General features: G+C 59.3%; 1 protein-coding gene across 1 annotated transcript; it reads left to right on the top strand.

The window, feature by feature from the left end:
* Positions 1-951: 951 nt before the first annotated feature.
* On the top strand, positions 952-20974 carry PIK3R2 (phosphoinositide-3-kinase regulatory subunit 2). Its single transcript, XM_082297997.1, has 16 exons — positions 952-1053; positions 7713-8436; positions 12443-12535; positions 12919-12981; positions 13990-14121; positions 14324-14525; positions 14769-14854; positions 15143-15248; positions 15345-15443; positions 15599-15779; positions 15961-16086; positions 16371-16513; positions 16712-16888; positions 17109-17180; positions 17403-17573; positions 17850-20974. Exons 2-16 carry the CDS (start codon positions 8097-8099, stop codon positions 18040-18042), a joined length of 2184 nt encoding a protein of 727 aa, XP_082154123.1. The 5' UTR covers positions 952-1053; positions 7713-8096; the 3' UTR covers positions 18043-20974.
* The last annotated feature ends 377 nt before the right edge of the window (positions 20975-21351 follow it).

Raw genomic sequence — 21351 nt, 5'->3', positions numbered from 1 at the left:
CATTCCCGTGCCCGGTTCAATCCCGGTGCTGTGCCCCGTTCCCGGTTCGATCCCGGTGCTGTGCCTCGATCCCGGTGCTGTGCCCGGTTCCCGGTTCGATCCCGGTGCTGTGCCCCGTTCCCGGTGCTGTCCCGGTGCTGTGCCCCGTTCCCGGTGCAGTCCCGGTGCTGTGCCCCGTTCCCGGTTCGATCCCGGTGCTGTGCCCCGTTCCCGGTGCAGTCCCGGTGCTGTGCCCCGTTCCCGGTTCAATCCCGGTGCTGTGCCACGTTCCCGGTTCGATCCCGGTGCTGTGCCCCGTTCCCGGTGCCGTCCCGGTGCTGTGCCCGGTTCCCGGTTCGATCCCGGTGCTGTGCCACGTTCCCGGTGCAGTCCCGGTGCTGTGCCCCGTTCCCGGTTCAATCCCGGTGCTGTGCCCAGTTCCCGGTGCTGTCCCGGTGCTGTGCCCGGTTCCCGGTGAAGTCCCGGTGCTGTGCCCAGTTCCCGGTTCGATCCCGGTGCTGTGCCCCGTTCCCGGTGCAGTCCCGGTGCTGTGCCCGGTTCCCGGTTCGATCCCGGTGCTGTGCCCCGTTCCCGGTGCAGTCCCGGTGCTGTGCCCCGTTCCCGGTGCGATCCCGGTGCTGTGCCCGGTTCCCGGTGCAGTCCCGGTGCTGTGCCCCGTTCCCGGTGCAGTCCCGGTGCTGTGCCCCGTTCCCGGTGCGATCCCGGTGCCCGATGCGGTGCCCGCTCCGCTCACCACCAGGGGGCGCCGCCGCGCTCTCTCTCCGGGCCCCCTCGGCTCCTTCCGGAGCGGCTCGCGGGAGGGGCGGGGCCCCGATGGTGGTCGGGCCAGGGGAGGGGCGGGGCCGGAGTCTTCGGGCAGCTCCGTCCTCTGTCGTCTGCTCTCGGTCATTTCCGGGATTGGTTCGGGCAGTTCCGTTCTCTCTCGGCTACTGTCGGCTGTTTCCGGGGCGGGTTCGGGCCGTTCCGGCGGCGCTCGGGCCTGTCCCAGGCTCCGCCGAGCCGGAGGCAGCAGCGGGCTGGAGGCGAGCGGCGGCGGATGGGGCCGGCGGAGAGGTGGGACAGGGCCGGGAACGGCGGGATGGGGATCGGGGGGATCGGGATCGGGGAGAGCGGCCCGGCATCGGAACCAGGCCCAGGGTGAACGTCGGGACCCCCCTCAGCATGAGGCGGCCCGGGGCCTGGCGGGGAGCACCGGGATGGGCCCCGGGCCGAGGCTCTGTCCCTCATGGGGCAGCCTCGAGGATGTGCTCGGACCCTTCGGGAGGTGCTGGCGCAGGGTGTCCCACTGCCAGGGCAGTGCCACTGCCGTGTGGCTTCGTCGTGATGCCAGGGCTATGCCCCCCGGTCCCCTCAGGGCTGTCCCCGTGTCCTCTCTGTGCCCCCCGATCCCCCCCGGGCTGTCCCGGTCCCCCCCAGTGCCCGGGCTGTGCCCCCCGATCCCCCCCGGGCTGTCCCTGTCCCCCCCAGTGCCCGGGCTGTGCCCCCCGCTCCCCTCGGGTTCTCTGCAACCCAGCAGTGCCATCACAGACTGCCCTGTGCCGCTGTCCCCACAGCGGTGACAGTGCAGGGACCCCCTCAGCACGGTGCAGTCCCTATTGCCGAGGCTCCTGGGGACCCCCGGGGGCGGTGAAACCAGAGTGGCCTTCCAAGGTCCCAGCTCTGTTTGTTCCCCCTGCCCGGGGTTAATTCGGCCCCAGCGGTTCCCAGGCTGGAGCTGGTGCCCCAGGGATGTGCCTGTCCGTCTGGACGTGCCAAGTTCAGCTCAAGGGTGGCTTTGCTTTCTCTTAACATAGTATATCCCCCAAACCCTCGCTCTGGGATGAGCCAGTCCACTGCTTCCCAGGGAGGTTGGTCACTGTATTTCTTCTCCTTCTGTGGCTATTTCTCAGTGCCTTGAGGCGGAAAATTCCCATGGTCATGTACCTCCCAAATTGGGGTTCTGTGATCAATGGGAGATAAAGAAGCCAGGGGGCAAAACTGTCGAAAAATGAGAGCTGTGAAGAGCTGGAGTGGCCCCAGCGTTGCCTTTCAATGGAGCCGTGGCTGCCTCTCCTCCCATTAATGTGTGGCTTTGATTTCCCAAGCAGCTCTTGGAGCCGCTGGGGAACTGGCCCTGTGACTTTCTCTGTGAGAGCAGAGAATGGAGACAGCTGAGTAAATATAGCCTAAATCACTGCTTTCCTGGCCATTCCCCCACCCTTCCCTGACATGTGAAGGGCTGGTGTGTCCCCGAGGCTGGATTGGCCTCGGCTCCAGCCTTCCACGATGTGGGAAAGTCCAAGCCATGGTTTGGTTTCTTTGGTGACTCTCTTTGACGTGGGCAGCTCGTGCTTCCATCTGCCCGCGTGGTTCGTGGCACGGACTCGTTCCTCCTAAAGCTGATCTCTGCCCCAAAACCCCCCGTTCCCAACTCGCTGGAACAAGGTTTTAAGCACACAGGAAAATCCTTTCTGCCCGCAGTTGGGTCTCGCTTGGACAAAAGTGCTGGGTTGGAAAGGAAAGCGCGGCTCAGCTGGAATGTGGCGAGGAGCAGAGTGGTTTGCGGAGCCAGTTTGGAGCCGTGTCAGAGCTCCGAGTGCCGGGGTGTGTTTACAATGAAGAAGAGTATTTATAATATCGAGGGCTCTTTTAATTCCTCTGGGAATCTCTGGAGCCACAGCTTGGAGCTAAAGTAGCCTGGTAATGGAAGATAAAAAGCAGACAGAGGAAGGGATGGTGGATTTATCAAGTTGGAAGGTCTTGGCTCTCTCACCAATATCCAAATCATGCTGGTCTATTAACCTGGGTGCTTCTTACCTCGCCGGTTACTTCATGTGATTGCTGAGCTGTGCAGAGCTGCTAATAAATCATATAAATTCCAAATACCCTGAGGAATGTGATTTTAAGCAGATAAGTTAGCAAGAGCAGTTGGATTTTTTTTTTCATGTACTCAGGTTTTTTTTAGAACTGTAATTTTTTTGCCAAAATACAGCTCCTGAGTTTCTATATCCCTAAAGCCAGCTCCATAAATGCTCCTAAAATGGAATTAGTGTGTGCTTGCTGCATGGGGGATGGTGTAAAGGCAGCCTGGAGTGAGGTGATGGGGCTGGTGTTGGGTGCTGGGTCCTTCTCTGCTTGCTGCCAGCAAATAAAAGTCTCTGGCCAAGTAAAAAGCTCTTGTAGGGAGGAGGAGAAAGTTTCTGAGGTGGTTAAGAGAGAACAAGCTTCAGCTGGAGCAAGGACGTTCAGTGTCTGGAGAAGCCTCTGAACAGTATGAGAAGTCTTGGAGTCGGTGTGCAGACTGCCTGGGGTGCTCTCATGCTGTCCAGCCTTTGAGCAGGAGGTCCCTGGCACCTCCAGTGGTCTCCCAAAAGTGAGGAAGGTGTTGGTCATTCCTGATTTATTCAGCTCCTCATGTCCCTGCTAACCATGACATTGACCTTTTCAGTGAAGTATTTCAGATATTCCTTCACTTCCTCGGGCTTTGGTGAATAAAGCAAAATATTTAATGAAACTCAAGCATGAGCAGTAAATGCTCTGTGTCCCTGGCAAAGAGTGGCTTGTGGCTCTGGGCAGGAGCTGCTGCTCCTGGGAGATCTCTTGCTCCTGGCGATCTGATGCTGGCTGGGAAGCATTTCTGGGGAAGAGAAGAGGCGAAAACGGCCTCGGCTGTCCCATGCCTGGCTCGGGCACGGCTCAGGCATAACTCCCCTCCTCCCCTGCAGCTTTTCCCTGTTTGGAAGGAAATACCAGCTGGCTTGGCAGCGCCGTGGCCAGCCCGGGCTCCAGCTCTCTCTGCTCCGCTGGCTGCTTCCCCAGGGGCAGCTGCTGGAGCGTGTCCAGCTCCGCTTCCCGCCCGCACCGGCTCCCCGCGGGCTCTCCCGGCTCCTTCCCCCACAGCTCCTCGTGGCACTGCTGCCTCCTCCATGGCCTCGCTCATGGCTCCAGCCTTGCGAGTCGTTTTTCCAGTCATTGTTCCTGCTGGGGAGGCAGCAGGCCCGGGAAGCTGCCTGGGAGCACAGGGATTTGCTGTGCTGTTTGTCCTGGCTATAAATCAGGGGTTGCCAAGCTCTTACCCTCCCTGCCTCTGCCATTCGGCATTGTGGGTGCTGGTGGGTACAGCACGATCTGTGACATGCTTGCCACTGCCAGCTTCAGGAGCTGAGGCCATCAGAGCTGCCCTGGCTGCGTGGGTCAGAAGGACATGATGCAGCAGCAGATGTCACGGTGGCAGGCAATTCCCTGTCCATTTTTATTCCCATCCATCATTGCATTGTTCTATTTTCTCTTTTTGTTAAAGGAAAAGTTTGTTCTTTTTGTCTGTAACTTGCAGTTCAAAACTCAATCTGGTGTTTGTTTTGCTTGCTGAGGATCTGATGTAACTTGGAGAGGTTGGAGCTGTGTATACTGTTGTGAGCATATTCTTCTTTTAAATATTTTTATGCATTCTTTCCCCTCACTGGAAGGAAAGTAACTCTCAATCTTGCTTCAATTCAAGCTGCACTTTGAACTGCGTTTGGAACTGGGTTAAAAAGCACAGGAACCACATTTAAAATGTTAAGATGCTTTTATTTATGTGCTGGGCACAGACAAAAAGACTTGTAATGTGTTTTTTGTTTCAAACCGATGTATTAAACAAAGCAAGTATTGACAGCAGTTAATGAATTGAGGGATTGTTTCTGGGCGCTGAGATAGATTTACCAAAGGTATTTAGCTGTCTGATGCATGGGATTTTCAGAGCAGCCTAAGCAAGTGCTCGCCAGCACAGACACACGAGGTTCCTCTCTGAGAGCCGAGCAAACCTGGAGCTGGGCCCAGCACAAATCTTTTGGCAAGGTGCTCCCTCTCTCCTGCTTGGAGGTGTGCTTCCAGCCGACAGGCTTGTGCGTGTCCCGGCCTCTCGGCGCTGCCTTCCCTCCAAAGAGCTGTTCCAGGGCTTTGGGAAGTGTGTGTTCCCAGTCCCCAAAAATTCCGTCAGCTGCTCTCCAAGGGTGCAGAGCTTTTCTGCAGCTCAGTCAGGGAAGCCTCTGGCTGGGTCCGTGGCAGGATAGAGGACAACTGTTGCCCCTGGAGAGGACAGTGCTGGCATTAGCCATGAGGATTTGGGTCTCCTGGGGGTCTCCTCACCCATGTTCACGAGCACTCAGTGCCCACCTGGGCTGAGTGTGGGGAAAGCAGGTGAGACTTCTCCAGGAATCTTCTGGCTCTGAGTTCTCTGGATTTTTTCACGTGCCCAGTGACCTGCTGGAACGTGGAGAGCACGGTGGCACAGAGCTGTGCCTGCGTTCCCACCCCAGGGAAGAAGGTTGTGGAAGGAGTCGGTTGGAAGAAGCTGCGGGACCTGCTCTTTGGAGACACTCGGTGCTCCGGAGTCACCCTCCTCTTCCCACCCCTGCACGCAGATCTGCTTTTAAAAGTTACTGAACAAGTTTGCCAGGCCTGAGCATTTTGTCCTTCCAGCCTCTTCAGCTGCACCGGCTTGTCGGAGGTGCCTGGAGTCGGGGCTGGGATCCGCGGGTGGAAGCTGGGGGGGTGCCTGTGGGGGACTATAGACCCTGCTGGGGTTGGGCTCTGCTGCCTCTGGGTGCACTCTGGGGTCTGTCCTCCCCGGGAAGAGGGGGAGCTGCTGGCGCTGTGCCCAGCGGGCAGCGGCCACTCAGGCCCTTGGCAGTCAGACAGTGCCCCCAGCACTGTGACTCCACTCTGGGGGACCCTGACAGGCAGCACTCAGAGGGGCAGCCAGTAAGCCTGGTCATAAATCTCTCTTTATGCTGTGGATTATGAAGTAATATTTTCCTGGCTGGGGCTGGTTGGATTGGGGAAATGCGGGCCCTGCTGCGAGTTCCCTGCAGCCGCCATCCCAGCATGGTGGGAGCTTTCACAGCAGCTGTGCTGGGATGAGTTACTTCCCCTATGAACATCAGAAACCTCTGTAGAGTCTCTCCATGAATTCTGCAGTCTGGTGTTGCTCCTGGAGTTCTGGAGAAGCTCTCCAGCAAGCTGGATCAGGCTCAATCCTGTTCCCCACCCGCCTCTGGCCGCAAGTGCCTCACCTCCCCGCGGGCAGTGCCTGTTCATTCATGGCAAAGACAGCCCGGCTGGGACGCCTGCCCGAGCTCAGGCAGGCGGTGCGGGCTCTGGCTGCTGCACAGGTTTCCTGTGCCATGGCCTCTTTGTGCCTTTTGTCCTTGTCAAGGGAAGGAGCCCTGGTGCCGAGCTGGAGAGCCTGGCTGCGGAGAGGTGGGGCTGGCTCCTCTCGGGGGACTCACCCCGGTCTCAGACTTTGTGGCAGCACGTGCAGCTGTGGCAGCACGTGCAGGTGTGGTGACACGTGCAGGGGCGATAACATGTGCAGGAGGAAAGAGGGACTTGTAGCTGATATGAACTGTAAGGTGTTGCTGGCCCGGAAGGGTTATTTAGAAACCCTGCAGATCACCACCGTTGGTGCCTGTCACAGAGTCCAACCGGCAGCCCTGGCTTCGTGCCATGCTTGGTTGTTCACTGACCCCTCTGGGAGGGTTGTCCTGGCTCCCTTTGCCTCCTTGCCTCCCTCTACCCAGGCTCCCACAGCCCTGAGATGCACCTTCCTGCTTGTTAATAGTTTTCATATGAGACTCAAGAGTTTGAACTGGGTTTGGTGGTTTCTGGGCCAAAACAGCTCAAGCCTTTAACAGGACCTGCACCGTTTCAGCAGGCCCAAGGTGTCCCTGGGAAAGCTGGTTTCTGGCTGCCCCAGTGCCTTGTAGGTCCGGTCCTCGACCACACGCCATTTCTGCGGGAACCAGAACTCTGGGATTTGCCTGAGGGAGGTGGAAAACTGGCCTGTGCAGCCAGGAGGGGATGGGAAAAGAGGACGTGCCTGGCTGGTGGGAACGTCCCTGCTCGTACATCTCTTCAACAACATGTTATAACCCAGGTTTATTCTTTTTGGTGGATTTCTGGGCAGGGCAGGCAGCATATTCAATTTCTCTCTGAATAGCTGAAAGGCAGTTAGGAGCTCTAAGTAGACTTGAAGGCTTCTAAAGATTATTTTAACTCCTCTTGCCTCCATCTCTGCAAAAAGAACCCGTGCCTGCGCTTAATGCTGTTGCTGCTTTTGAAAAATTCAAAAATTGACTTTTTGCTCAGAGCAAAGCTTTGAAGTGCTGCTCTGTGGGAATGGCAGCGCATCTCGAACGCCTTTTGCTGAAAGCGTGGTTAACCTACATTTGTGGGCAGCTCTCTTCAGAAGATGCCTTTGTGGGGGATTGCATGGCGAGATGTAAAGGTGAACTGTGAAATTTAATCGATTTAACAAGGGAAGGTTAAATCTGTTTGTTCTGCTCCTATTCAGGGCCTGCAGCTGGTGGATGCAGGGTCACCCTTTTCTGTATGCAAAAGTTATCCTGCATAAAGGCTGTTTTGTCCCACTTGTTGTCTCCTTGTTTGCATAAGTGCTTCGAGGAGGGTAAGCTGAAGAAGCAGGGGTGAACCTCTTTAAGATGCAGAGCTGGTGCCTGGCTGTAGCAGAGAGGAGGCAGCGTTCCTGCCCGCAGCCGCTGGCTCCTCACTTGCTTTTGGGAGTGTAAATTGGGATTAGCATGTCCTGGTTGGATCCAGAGCTCAGCATCAGCTGCTAGGTAGGAGAGAAACGAGTCCTGCCTCTCTCAGGTGAACCCCTAGTTTGAATGTTGGCGTGTTGGGAGGGTGTGGGGTGCCTGGCTGTGCAGTGACAAGTCTTCTTCTCTTTGCAGGCACTGGGAAGGGGAACATAGCGTGCCACACTATTTCAGACTGGAAGCCTACTGTGCTTTTCCTCCCCAGACCCCAGGAGACTGGCTTTTTTGGTGAAACAGACTCTGATCTCGGGTTTCTTTGCTGCATGCTCACTCACCAGTGCTGGATTATGTTCGTCTCCTTCTCCCTTTGCTCCATAATTTGGTTGAATCGTGGTTTCAAGCTAAGGAAAAGGGGCTGCACCTAAGCGCTCCGGGGCACCCAGACCAGGCTGCTGGTGTGCCGGTTCACACAGAGACAGTTCAGAGTGCTGATGGGGGAGAGCTGCCTCTGAGGGCCCTCCTCTCCCACCTGGAACGTGCTGCCTCACCCTTCAGAGCCCTTCTCCCCTGGCAGAGAGGATGGGCAGCACCGACGGCTTCCAGTACCGCGCGCTCTACCCCTACCGCAAGGAGCGCGAGGAGGACATTGACCTGCTGCCCGGAGACATCCTGGTCGTGAGCAAGGGGGCCCTGCAAGCCTTGGGCTTCAAAGATGGAGATGAGCAGACCCCCAATCAGATCGGGTGGATCCTGGGCGTCAACGAGCGCACCAAGCAGAAGGGGGACTTTCCTGGCACCTACGTGGAGTACGTGGGGCCGGTGAAAATCGCCGTCCCTTCGCACCGACCCCGAGTGCAGAGACCCCTGCCCGCCACGCCAGGGGCCAGCGGCTGCCGGCTACCCGAGGCTCTGGAGCAAGGTAAGCCCTGCTGTGTGCCCTGTTGCTCCGGGACACCTCCAGTCTCGCTGTGTGACAGATGAGAGTGTGTGAGTGGCTTTGTAGGACAGCGGTGAAACCCTCAGCTCAGCAGCACTGGGTTGCCCCACCAGCAGCAGTGCAGTTGAGCCGCAGCCAAAAGCTGGCCTCTGTCAGTCCTGGCCCAGAGAAAAGCACTTTGTTCCTCCAGCTTGCCAATCTGCTCAGCAGAGCTTCCTGGGGCAAGCCTTGTCCCACTCTTACTGCTCCAAGATCTTTCTCCTTCTCTGTTGTGCAACCAGCCAGGATCCCCATGGTCCCTCTCCCTGCTCCACTGACTTTTGCCAGGCTGCCTCCCTTCAGGGTAAGTCCTGACCTCTCCCAGCCACCACCTCCCCGACTCTGCAGTGCCTGGGGCAGTGCTCCCTGCCAAGAGCTGCTCAGCCCTGCTGAGAGACACAATTACTTCTCTCTGGGCAAGAGGAGAAAAGTCAGGGTCTAAAAGAGCGCTTCTGAGAACTGGAGCTAATTGCTTGTCTGCCTGGCAGCCAGCCCTCCCCGCGGGTCGCTGAGCCCTCGCTGGGGCTGGGCAGCCACCCTGGAGCTGGGCATGGGCTGTCCTGCACCTGCGGCTGCCTCCCAGCTGGCCTGGCCTTGGCACGGACCCGGTCCGGGAGAGCCAACGTGCCTCAGCCCTGCCTGTGGAGCTGTGGCATCTGCCTGCTCTTAGCCTCTTTTTTTGGCTCCCAGGCACACAAACCCTGTGGCCAGGGCTCAGCAGCCCCTGGGTTCTCTCCTTCTACTCTTCCTTTGTGAGACTCCCACCTGCAGTGCTGAGTCTGGATCTGAAGTCCTCAGCACAAGAAAGATGTGGACCTGTTGGAGTGAGTCCAGGGGAGGTCACGGAAATGCTCCGAGGGCTGGAGCCCCTCTGGTCTGGAGACAGGCTGGGAGAGCTGGGGGTGCTCACCTGGAGAAGAGAAGGATCTGGGAGACCTTACTGTGGCCTTCCAGTACTTAAAGGGAGCTTATATAAAAGAGGGAGAGAGGCTTCTTATACAGGCAGATAGTGATAGGACAAGGGGGAAGATTTAAATTAAAACAGGGAGAGATTCAGATTAGATATTAGGAAGAAATTCCTGACTGTGAGGGTGGTGAGGCCCTGGCACAGGTTTCCCAGAGCAGCTGTGGGCTGCCCCATCCCTGGAAGTGTTCCAGGTCAGGCTGGATGGAGCTTGGAGCAACCTAATCTAGTGGAATTAGGCAGGGGGGTTTTAACTGGGTGATCTTTTAAGGTCCCTTCCAATCCAAACCATTCCAGGATTCTCTGAGGGGTGACAGCCACACTTTGCCTTCCCATGCCTTGCAGAAGACCCTGTGCTGGTGTACATGGGAGGAGTGGGGTCAGCAGCAGGAGCTGGAGGGTGCCAGGGAATGCTCCCAGCTGGCATTGCTGTGTCCTCCCCATCCCTCTCTGCCTGGAAGCCACAGCTACCCCAGCAGATACTTCTGGCTATGTGAAAATACCTCTGGGTCTTACAAAACCGGGGTTGTGGGGCTGGTGCAGCTCCCTGCAGCTGCCTCTCTTGCTCCTGCTCCCGGAGCCGGAGGGGCGGCCCCAGGAAACATCACCGCAGGGTGGGAATGCGGCCGGGCCCTGCGTGCGTTTGGGTTGGCAGCGAGAGCCTGACCTGAGTCATCCCGCTCACAACCTGCCTTTCCAAGAAAGCAGCTCCTCTTGGGAGCCTGGGATGTGCTCTGTGCTGGATGTGCTGGCCTCGCCTGCATCCAGCCCGGTGCTCCCTCGGGGGCTGGATTTCTGCCCTCATCGGCTCTCCCCTCTTCTCAAGGGGGCTTGGTGGAGGCGTGTCTGGGCAATCAAAGCCACCGGTGGGGTCTGTGGGAGGTGGAAAAAGAATACGTGCCAAAGCTCCTGAAACACAGAAAAGATAAATTTGGGAAGGAAACCAAAAGCTGGCCTCTGCTCGGAGATGGAGGGTGGGGTACCAGGGCACGTGAGGGCAGTGCCAGCCCTGTCCCCTGTGGGTGTATCCCCAGAGCCAACCTCCACTCCGGGCACAGGCAGGGCCTGCAGGGAGGCAGTTCAAACGCCCAGAGCCATTTTACACTCAGCCTGCAGGTTTGATCCCCATATGGGCCATTCACTTAAGGGCTGGTCTTGAAGATCCTTGTGGATCCCTTCCAGCTCAGGATATTCTGTGATTCTTTATTTCTGTATTCTGTATTCTGCTGGGGAGACACATTTTTGCAATGGAAAAACCATATTTGAGCCAAGCCTGTCTTATTTCTTCATGGTCTGCACTTAAGGAGGTGCAGAACCGTCTCCTGGCTGCCCCACAAAGTTCCTTCCCTGCTTCCCAGGTCCTGTCCTGGCTGGCAGGGACCCCTTAGCCCCTCAGTGTCGCTCGTGGAGCAGGGCCAGTGCCACAGCTGTCCCGCAGCCCGGGAGCAGGGCTGGCCGCGCAGAGCAGCGAGACCCAGCGTGTTCTGCCAGTGGATTTACGAGCTGCTGGTGTTTGCCTTCCGCAGAGAACACGAGCGGAAAATGCGGCTCGGGAATATTTCCGCAGCTGCCCGGGCCGTGCTGTGAGCAGCCTTGTTCGCGGCAGCCCAGCCCGGAGGCCCGGCAGGCTCAGGAGTCGCTGCTGGCTCCAGCTCTGTGCCTGACAAAAAAAGACAAGCTGCTGCCTGCTGAAGCAGCACATTCCCGGCCGGGCCACGTGGGCAGCACCAGTATTTACTCTCCCTTCAGCCCTTCCCAAGGGTCAGGCTGGGAGCTGCCAGCCTGGAAGCTTGCCTGCAGCTTCCCCACCCTGACCCACACCACGCTGGGCCCCTTTCCGTGCCCAGGGGCTCGCTCCAGGGGGGGATTGTCCCCCCTGCCCCAGTAGCACAGGCTCTTGCAGAGCTGCTGGGTGCCTGACCCGTGTGCTTCCCTTCCCATGGCTGTTCCGTCTCCCCTCGAGCCCGTGGGTGCAGGAGGCTGAGCTGGGTGCGCAGTTCCAGCTTGCTGTGCCTCGTGGTGAGACCCCACCAGGCGAGTTCGGGTCAGATCCATGACAACGGAGCTGTTTCGCAACGGGGAGCAGCCTTTTGGCTCTGCCTCTGCAGAGTGGAGCGTGCTGGGTGTCCTCACCCACTGTGGGCTCCCCAGGGTCTGCCGGGTGCTGTGAACCAGCCCAGAGGAGCTTCCTGCTCCAGCTGGTGCTCCTTTGGAAGCGGGATGGAGCCTGGCACCGCTTATCCTTCGGCAAACCTCCTGCTGGCAGCTCCTCAGCCAGGCCTGTGTGCTCCTGCCCCGGCATGCACGGAGGAAGGGGGTGCCTGGAGCCAGAACCTCAAGATTTTCTGGAAGTGGCAGTGAAATACCACCCGACACGGGGCTGCACATCCCCCAGGAATAGGGGGACCCTGGTCCCGTGCCACGGGCTGTCTGCCCTGTAGCAGCTTGCACAGAGGCTTGTGGGCTCACGGGGAGGGGGAGGCACAGGGCCGGTTTCCATGTTAAACGAGCAATCAAGGGCAGGAATTTGCTGACATGGCGTTCTGTCTGAATCGCTGGATTAATCACAGCTCACCACGACGAGCAAATCGAGCTCCCTGGCCCCGCTCCGCTGCCAGCCCTGCGCAGCCCCTGTGCTGGGCAGGGACCCAGCCCTGAGCTCCAGGAGCCCTGGTAACCCCTGTCCTGCCTGCCCGGGGGGGTGCGAGTTCCCAGGGGGATGGGCTCTGTCTCCAAGCCTCTGCAGGGAGCAGTAGAGATCTCCCTGTGCACACCCAGTCAGGGCTGGAGCTCAACAAGTGCTGTGCTGGCTCCTAGGCAGGTTCCTCGCAGGCTCCATGCTGTGTTTGCCTGGGTCACAGCCTCACAGCAGGGGCCACGGCTTTCCTTGCCCCCGTTGGGAGTTGCCTGGGTTGTGCCCTGGCCCAGCTCTGCTGCTGAGGGCTGAGCTGGTGCTGAGCCCTTCTCTCCCTCCCTCTCCCCCAGGGTCTCCTCTCCCGGACTTGCAGGAGCAGTTCAGCCCTCCCGAGGTTGCTCCGCCTCTCCTGGTGAAGCTGGTGGAAGCTATTGAGAAGAAAGGTAAGGGGGCAATGCTGAGCACTGAGGGGGCTGATACACCCCAAAAACCCACAATGGGAGCTGAGCTCTGTGGGACACACAGGAAACAGCTGCTCTCATGTTTCTCCCTGGGTTGAGCTGCTGAGGCCTATGAGGGTGATTGGTTTGAGCACCTACACACTCTGGGTGGGTGCTGGGGTTTGAGAAGCGCTTACAGCCTGGATCTGTGCCATGGTGGAAAAATGGGGCCACTGAACCAGGTGTCCTGGGGGCCACCCAGGGGCCAGACTCTGCAGGGGGTTGGCTTGGACACCATCCAGGCCTGGTTGGCCGTGCCACAGCCATTGGCTGGCACTGAAACGATGCCTGTGCTGGAGCTGACAGCAGTGTCCCCCCTTCCGCAGGGTTGGACAGCGAGATGCTGTACAGGACATCTGGCTCCGAACTGAGGCAGGCGCTGAGAACCGGTAAGAACCAGCTCGGCGTGGTGGAGGCGAATCGGCTCAGATGGAGGAGATTAGTGGATGTGACAGCGCCAGCAGTAATGCAATCCAGGCCAGGCTCGCCTGTCCCCGGCAGTTCCTGACTCCCAGCACGCTGCCTCTGGGGCTGGGCTGTTCCCCATCCCAAAATGCCTTGTCCTGCGTGGAAGGGATGGGACAGAGGGGATTCTGGCACCATCCGTGGGGGGCAACAAAGGGATGTGGTGCTGGCTCAGAGACTCGCAGGCAAACAAGTGAACCCCTGTGCTTGTCACCCACTGTCTTTGGGGTGCTCTGCTCATGGGCTGCTGGAGGCTCCTCTGGCTCTGTCACGCCACTAATAAGCAGGGGAGGATCTTTCAGCTCAGCTTGGTGGCTGGAGCCATGGCTCCATGGTGCTGGCAGCTGATGTCTCTGCCGGGGAGCCCTGGGAGCCGTCTGCCTCTCAGCTGGGCTGGGGCCTCATCCGGCACCACGCTGGCGAGTCCCCTCCCGCAGACGTTTCCGCAAACCCCAACCACGCGGTGCTGTCAGCCCGGGCTGTGCTCTTCCAGGAGTGAGGGACAGGCTTTATATGCTTCCCAAAATCCCGTGTTCGAGGGAGGTATTTTCCCTGTTCGGTTCAGTGTGTGGCTGCCCAGTCTGTGCTCAACTCTTGTTGGCAGTGGGGAGTAAAACTCTCACCCAAGCTATGGCTGCCTAGAATTCCTGTGTTGGGGCTCATGGCAAAGGGTGTGGGTACCCAAAATGACCTCTGCCCTCTCCCAAAGGAGCTGCCAGGGTTCCCAGAGCCAGCTGACTTCTGGGGTGCACTTCAGGCATCCTCTGTCACATGGGCTGCCCGAGGGCTGCTTGAGCTCCCTCGTGGTGCTGTGTCCCATGATAGCTGGCTGGTGTGTGATGGTTTCTGGGATGGGTGTTGGCAGCACCAGAGCTGCCAGCTGGATGTGCAGTGCTGTGTCCACCTCCCATGGGAAATCTGTGCCCTGGCAGATTGGACCCTGGGTGACCTGGAGCCCCTGGACGTGCACTCTCTGGGCGAGGCACTGCGAGGTTACCTGCAGGACCTGCCCTCCCCCGTGGTGCCAGTGTCGGTGCACGGAGACATCCTTCGCATCCTGCAGGGTAAGGGCCTCCCCCTGGCTGCCTTGGGAATGGGCAGCTGGGTGGGATGGACACATCTGGGATATTAAAATAATCCCTGTCCCTTTGGGGCCTGGCACATGGTCCCCACCGCTGCCAGCGCTCCTGCGCTGTGACGCAGCCGGAGCGTGGAGAGTGGTGCCGGCTGTCCCAGCTCTTCCCTCGTGTCTTGTTCTTTCCCCAGAGATCCCCCAGCCAGAGAATTGCCGGAAGCAGCTGCAGCTGGCCCTGGAGTCGCCTGCGGTCCCGCTGCAGAACACGCTCACCCTGCAGTTCCTGCTCCGGCATCTGGGGAAGGTATCGCAGCAGGCCGAGAGCAACAGCCTCCACCCTCGGGCCCTGGGAGAGATCTTCGGCCCCCTTCTGCTTCGGCTGCCTGGCGCCAGGTACGTGAGGCTTTTGGTTCCAGCAGTGTTCCCAGCTTCGGCCACTGTGCCTGCCAGGACGAGGAGTCCAGCCTGGAACAGCAGGGCTGCCTGCTGGGCTGCACGTGGGGTTAAACTCCTGGCAGCACTCAGAGGTGTCAGCCTGGGGTCTGGCAGCTGGGATGAACCAGCTGACCCCAGGGGACCTGGGAGCAGTTCTCCTCCGCAACTGCTGTTCTTAACTTGCCTCTTCTCTCCCTGCAGCCCAGAATTGAGCCCTGACTTCTCCGTGCTGTTTTTGGAGACACTTCTGCAGGCAAAGGAGCTGGAGCCGGAACAGTTGCCTCCAGGTATTTCGATACCCCTCCTTGGGGCCTGGGGCGCTGGCATTTGTGGGTGTGGACTCTCTGCCCCCACAGCTGGGTTGCCGAGGGCGTTTTGATAGCCCAGCTGTGCCTGGAGGCCGGCTCAAGGTGTTGAGCTGCTGGAGATGTGCCTGGAGCAGCTCCAGGCAATGTAGTGGCCAAGGGGCCTTCCTGGGCCAGTCACTGCAGGGAGGGAGACTCAGCACTCCAAGGGATTGCCAGTGGGGAGCTGGGATTCGGGCTCACCCTGTTTCAACCCTCCTGCTCTCACAGCCCTGCCTCCCAAACCACCGAAGCCAAAGCCCAGCGCAGCCAGCCTGGCCAATGGGAACAACGCGCCCTTGCAGGATGCCGAGTGGTACTGGGGGGACATTTCTCGGTAAGGGGGTGACTGGAGGCTCACACCTGGGGTGCCCTGTCCATCAGGGGAGCCTTGGGGCCACCTCACAGGCCGTGACAATCCTGTTCCTTGCAGGGAGGAGGTGAACGAGAAGCTTCGGGACACACCAGATGGGACCTTCTTGGTGCGTGATGCCTCCAGCAAGATCCAGGGGGAATACACACTCACGCTCAGGTAGGGCTCTGGGGTCCTCTGGGAGCTGGGATACCCTGGGAGCCTCTGGGGTGCAGCTCTTGGGACACATCCCAGCTGCAGGGATGCCAAGATCTCTGGCTGGTGTAGGGTGCTGGGGTGGTGGTAAGCACCTTCTCCTCTCCCCTCCACTACAGGAAGGGAGGCAATAACAAGCTGATCAAGATCTTCCATCGGGAGGGCAAGTACGGCTTCTCGGAGCCCCTGACTTTCAGCTCTGTGGTGGAACTCATCACCCACTACCGGCACGAGTCGCTCGCCCAGTACAACGCCAAGCTGGACACCAGGCTGCTCTACCCCATCTCCAAGTACCAGCAGGTGAGGCGTACAGGGACATGGCTGGCAAGCACAGCCTGAACCAGGGGCGTTTGCTCATCCATCCCTGCCCCTTTGGTAGATGCCGATGTCCCATCCCTCTCCCCGTGTGCTGGAATGTTTTGTTGTGGGGTTTTGTGGGACCAGCTGGAGCAGGTCCTGACTGCAGCTGTGCCTGTGGCAGGACCAGGTGGTGAAGGAGGACAGCGTGGAAGCTGTGGGGGAGCAGTTGAAGGTTTATCACCAGCAATACCAGGACAAGAGCTGGGAGTATGACCTGCTGTATGAGGAGTACACACGCACGTCCCAGGTACGTGGGCACTGCCTTCCCCACGGACTGCCTGACACCCCCAAGGGCTGCTCTGTCACCCCCTGAGTGCTGGCAGCCACCCTGCTGTGCACAGGGGAGACCAGAGATTGGGCACCTGCTGCCCCATTTGTCAGCTCATGGACTTGCGGGGACTCCCCAGAGGATGTGCTTTGAGGAGGGGGATATTTTGCCTGCAGCAAGGACAGAGCTGCTTTGGGGAAGTTGAAAGAGGGGATGCAAATGTGCAGAAAAGTTCCTCAGCTTTTCCCTCCCTTCTCCCCCAGGAGCTGCAGATGAAGAGGACGGCAATCGAGGCCTTCAATGAGACGATCAAGATCTTTGAGGAGCAGTGTCAGACACAGGAGAAGTGCAGCAAGGAGTACATCGAGCGCTTCCGGAGGGAGGGCAACGAGAAGGAGGTGCAACGGTGAGGATGGGGGTGGTGGTGGCCTGCCCTGCCTGGAGAAGGGCTCCAGGGGCTGGAAGGATCCTCCTGGCTCAGCACAGAGCCGAGGCACGCGGCCTCCTTGTCTCTCCAGCAGCATGCTGTGGGCTGGAGCTGGCAGGCTGCCTCCTCCACCTCCCCCACTCTGGCTCACAGCCTAAACCCCCCTCTTTCTCCCAGGATCCTCATGAACTCTGAGAAGCTCAAGTCCCGCATCACAGAGATCCACGACAGCAAGATGAAGCTGGAGCAGGACCTGAAGAAACAAGCCTCGGAGAACCGGGAGATCGACAAGCGCATGAACAGCCTCAAGCCAGACCTGATGCAGCTGCGCAAGCTGCGGGACCAGTACTTGGTGTACGTAGTGCCCCCGCAGCGCGGCCCGGGAGCCAGCCGGCTGCCTCCTCCGGGGCTCCGGGGCTCGTTGGACCGGCTCGCAGCCCGCTGGGGGCAGGAGCCGCTCCCGCAGCGCGGCCTCGGGGCTCGGCGGTCCCTGGCAGCGGCGGCTGCTGCCCTCTGGTGACGGCCACGCCCGGGGCTCGCTGCAGCTGCGCTCAGCTCTGCCCTCCTTCTCCAGGTGGCTGACGCAGAAGGGTGCCCGACAGAAGAAGATCAACGAGTGGCTGGGCATCAAGAACGAGACAGAGGAGTGAGTGTCCTGCTCGTGTGCTGTGGGGTTTGGGGGATGTGGGAGCACAGGCTGCCAGCTGGTTCTGCCTGTGCTGCAGCCCTGGGTAAATCCCAGCTCCCTGCCCGGGGGATGAAGATGTCTTCCCTGCCGGATGGGCGATGGTAGCTAGCAGTGTGGGGGTGGTGTGGGAGCCTTGTGCCCAGATTCAGGGAGTCTGACCCTGCCTGTGCTCGATTGCAGCCAGTACTCCATGATGGATGACGAGGAGGAGCTGCCCCACCACGAGGAGCGGACGTGGTACGTGGGGAAGATCAACCGCGTGCAGGCAGAGGAGATGCTGTGCGGGAAACGGGACGGCACCTTCCTGATCCGTGAGAGCAGCCAGAAGGGCTGCTACGCCTGCTCTGTGGTGTGAGTATCCCTGTGCAGGTGGGGTGGGATGGGATGGGATGGGATGGGATGGGATGGGATGGGATGGGATGGGATGGGATGGGATGGGATGGGGCTGGCCCAGGCTGTGTTCCCACATCGCTCCACCTTCCCCTTGCCAGATCCTGGAGGTGACAGCTCCCATCTGCCTTGGCTTCTGCCAGGGCCAGGTGTATCTTTACGTTGCTTTGGTGGCCCTGCTCATGCTCCTCTGTCCCTGTGCCACTGCTGACCCAGGCTCCCATGTCTCCCTGGCAGGGTGGATGGTGACACCAAGCACTGCGTGATCTACAAGACAGCGACGGGCTATGGGTTCGCTGAACCCTACAACCTCTACGCCTCCCTCAAGGACCTGGTCTTGCACTACAAGCACACGTCCCTGGTGCAGCACAATGACTCCCTGAATGTCACGCTGGCTCACCCGGTCCTTTCCCAGCCACCAGCCAGATGAGCAGCCCATACACAACACAACAGCTGCCTTCAGCTTCTCCCCAGGGCGCTGCTTTCTGGCTCTGGACTCTTGCACCCTGTATAGTTGAGTCTCTGTGCTCCTGCTCCTTCAGAGCCTCTGAGATGTCTGTGACCGTTCCTGATGTCCCTCTTGGTCAGTAGCTGAAACCCGTGTTGGCTGATGGGACAGAAAGGCTGGGCTGTAGATTCCCAGTGGGCTCCAGCCTCTAGGAGGTGGGATCCAGTTGTGATTGAATTGCTGGGGGCAAGCACAGCCCCCTCCCCTTCCCTGATAAGCAGGTCAGATCCCCTTCTTGCTGGCAGGTCGCCCCGCTACGCATCACTGTAGAGCTTTGGTTCCTGATTCCTCGGTGCTGTGCCCGAGGGGTTCCCTGCCTGGACACCGGAGGAGGCGGAGGCTCCATTGAGCGTGTGCATCCTTCACTCTCGCTTCCCTCGGTGGCCTTGCAGGCTGTGATGGTGTCTGGTACGAGGGGTGCTGCTCTTGCATGCAGAGACACACTTAGGAAGGAGAATCCTCCATGGGGCTCCCCGGCCGAGATCCTCGCTCCGTGCTGTGCCCCACCTCGCCACCATTCCCTCCTGTCATAACCACGTCTGGAGTGTTGCTGCCTGGGCAGGGAGGATCAGCTTAGCCGTGAATCTCCTGCATAGTTGTGCCAGTGAAGCTGTGAAATCCGTGTTGGTACCTGTGTTTTTCCTGGCAGCATCTGTGGGATGCACAGCTCGTTGTTTCCGGCCGGTTTCGGTGACTCTGCACACGTAACCCGTTGAAGCTGACTGTAGCTCTGTAAATACGGTTCTTTTTGTGACCAGCTGCTCCCCTGGTGCTGGTGTTTGCTGAGCCCCCAGTGCCACCCCCAGCATGGGCAGCAGCTGCCAGGCTGCCACAGCCTCAGGCCCTGCAGCTGTAGCAGGAGAGGGCCGGAGTCCAGCACACACTACGAGCCCTACCTGGAATGAAGGACCTCTCTGCTGCAGGAGGACACATCTGCGGGGCCCAGGGCATGCTGAAGTGTATCTGCATGATGGTGAACTACGAATGCAAAGCACTTACTATTGTGGGTACTGTGTGGGGGCCGGGCAGGGCTGCCCACCACAGCTGGCTGCTGCGGGCAGGGCGCTGTGTCTGAGCTCAGAGGGCCCCAGGGCAGCCCAGGTGGGCCTGGAAGAGCTTTAAAAGCCGAGCTGAGAGTTGAGGCTGTGGTGGCATTTGCTTTCCTGGGTTATCTCAGCTGCCTGGCTGGAGGAGAGCATTCTTGGTCCTCTTGATTTGCCAGAGTGGCTTGTTCCCTCTCAGAGGCTCCTCCTTGGGACAGGCTGGTGGATGCCATGGACTTTGGTGCTTCTGTTTCCCATTGCAGCTTGGATTCTGCCGGATCCATGGGGTGCTCCGTGCTCGTGCTGTGCCTGCATCCTGTCCTTGATGTGCCACCTGCGTTGGGGACCACGCTGTCCCTCCCTCTCCGGCCTGCTCTGCTGCTTGCCTTGGTCTGGGCAGGTCCCCAGATCCTTCTGGAGCTGGGGTTGCTGGAGCAAACATCCCATTCCTGGTTGCTTGTGGCAGCTCTCCCATGCTCAACTGTACAGCCCCCGTTCCCTGCGTGTCCTCTCCGGGCCCTGGGCCCCGGTTTTGGGTCTGGTTTGTCAGTGTTTGGTGCTCAGGTGCAGGCAGTGAGTTGGGGGTTGGGTTTGGGGATCACTTGGGAAAAGCTGCCAGGGATAATTAAGGGAATAGTTGGGGCTTCAGCATGTGAGAGATGAGGGCACATGGGACTGGGGCAGGGAGGCTCAGTCCTCACAGCCCTTTCCAGAGGCCTCCTGTGGAGTGGCCAGGAGGGCTGCACCAACACTCCAAAGCTTTGTTAGTGTCCCACACCTTTTCAGCCTGGGGACTCTGCTGGTCCTGTGCTTGTCCCTGCACTTCCAGCACATCCCCACATCACAGGACAGGATGCAGGCAGATGGGATCCTCAGCCTCTCACCCCATGGTCTCCACGTTCTTCGACCACCACCCCTCAACGTGAGCTTGGGGCCAGTCCTGCTGGAGGGTTTGCTCCTGGCTCATGCCAGGACCTGCTGAGCATCCGGGAGAGTCTCAGCTTGAAGCTGTCACCTGTCAACACTCGCTTGGTGCTCACCTGGCTCTGCTGCCCAGGGAAATTCCAGCTTCTCTTTATCCTGTGTTTTTATCCTTTTGGCTGAATTTCTGTTCTCCCCATGCTGTCCCCTCCTGCTGTCCAGCCGCAGCCCAAGGGGTGTCATGGTCACCCCTCTGCACCTTCCAGCACTGCCTTCCCTGCCCACTGGCGGCCTGTCCTTGACAGGGCACTGCTCACGTCCTGTGTACGACGAGGAGGAAGATGCCCTTCCGCAGGGCTGCCTTTCCCTGACGGTGCTTCACTTGGCTCCCTGAACAGCAGCTTTTCCCTGCTCTCCCCGGGGTGGAAGCCCCGCCTGGAGCTCCCCCAGCATAAGCTCGTTGTGATTTGTCCTTTGCTGCTTTGGCTCGTTCTGAACCCGGCCGTGTTTCGAGGCGCTGGGCTGTGCTTTGCTGCTTATAACCCCCACGTCCTCCAGCCGAGCCACACACCTGCGTCCCGTGGGTGCCACCTGGCTCTTCCTGCTCCCCGGGGCACAGTTTGGGGCTCATCCCTCCATGTCCCTGCTCGGGGGGCTCCAGGGTCCCCCATTTAACCCCCAAGGGCTCTGGTGTCAGCTTTGTGCTCGGAGAGGACGTGGCGGCTGCGTGAGGTTTTAGTTTCTAGGTATATGCAATAAAGAATAACCTGCCCCCCGAGCTGTACCGTTACCAGCAGTTGTGCTCTCTGCTCTTTCTGTTGATGTTTACTAATGTAAACCCAGTATTTGTTACTGTAAGAGGATTTTTTTTTGTACGGTACTTCGAAAAAACCCACAAAAACAACCAAAAAAAAAAAAAAAAGAAGAAGAAGAAAGAAATAAACAGAGTTAAATGAACCAGGCTGCTGGATTGCTGTGGGAGGTTGTGCGGGGGCGGGAGGGTGGTAGGGCTGTGCCCCAGTTCCTGGGCTGGGTGCAGGATGTGACCCATCCTGCCAGGATTGTGCTCCCCGGGTTTGTAGGGCTGGGGCACGTGAGGACCAGGGCTGAGAAACGGTCGGAAACAGCGGCCACACACGGGGAAACTACGAGGTTCCTCTCACTCGGCCCCACAACTGAGCTCGGGACGGCTTGGGCTGCACCCCCTTCCCGCAGCCCCGGGGGCTCTGCTGGGAGCCAGCCCCGTGTCCCCGCTCGGGGAACTCCA

This window comes from Coloeus monedula (assembly GCF_965178545.1).
Source record: "Coloeus monedula genome assembly, chromosome: 27".
NCBI lineage: Eukaryota > Metazoa > Chordata > Aves > Passeriformes > Corvidae > Coloeus > Coloeus monedula.
This window is presented reverse-complemented; position numbering and strand designations above follow the sequence as displayed.

Coding starts and splice junctions, on each gene's coding strand:
- PIK3R2 (XM_082297997.1), top strand. CDS start 8,097: ATGGGCAGCACCGACGGCTTCCAGTACCGCGCGCTCTACCCCTACCGC. Junction 12,982..13,989: donor GAGGCAGGCGCTGAGAACCG/GTAAGAACCAGC, acceptor GTGCCCTGGCAG/ATTGGACCCTGGGTGACCTG. Junction 17,181..17,402: donor ATCAAGAACGAGACAGAGGA/GTGAGTGTCCTG, acceptor GCTCGATTGCAG/CCAGTACTCCATGATGGATG.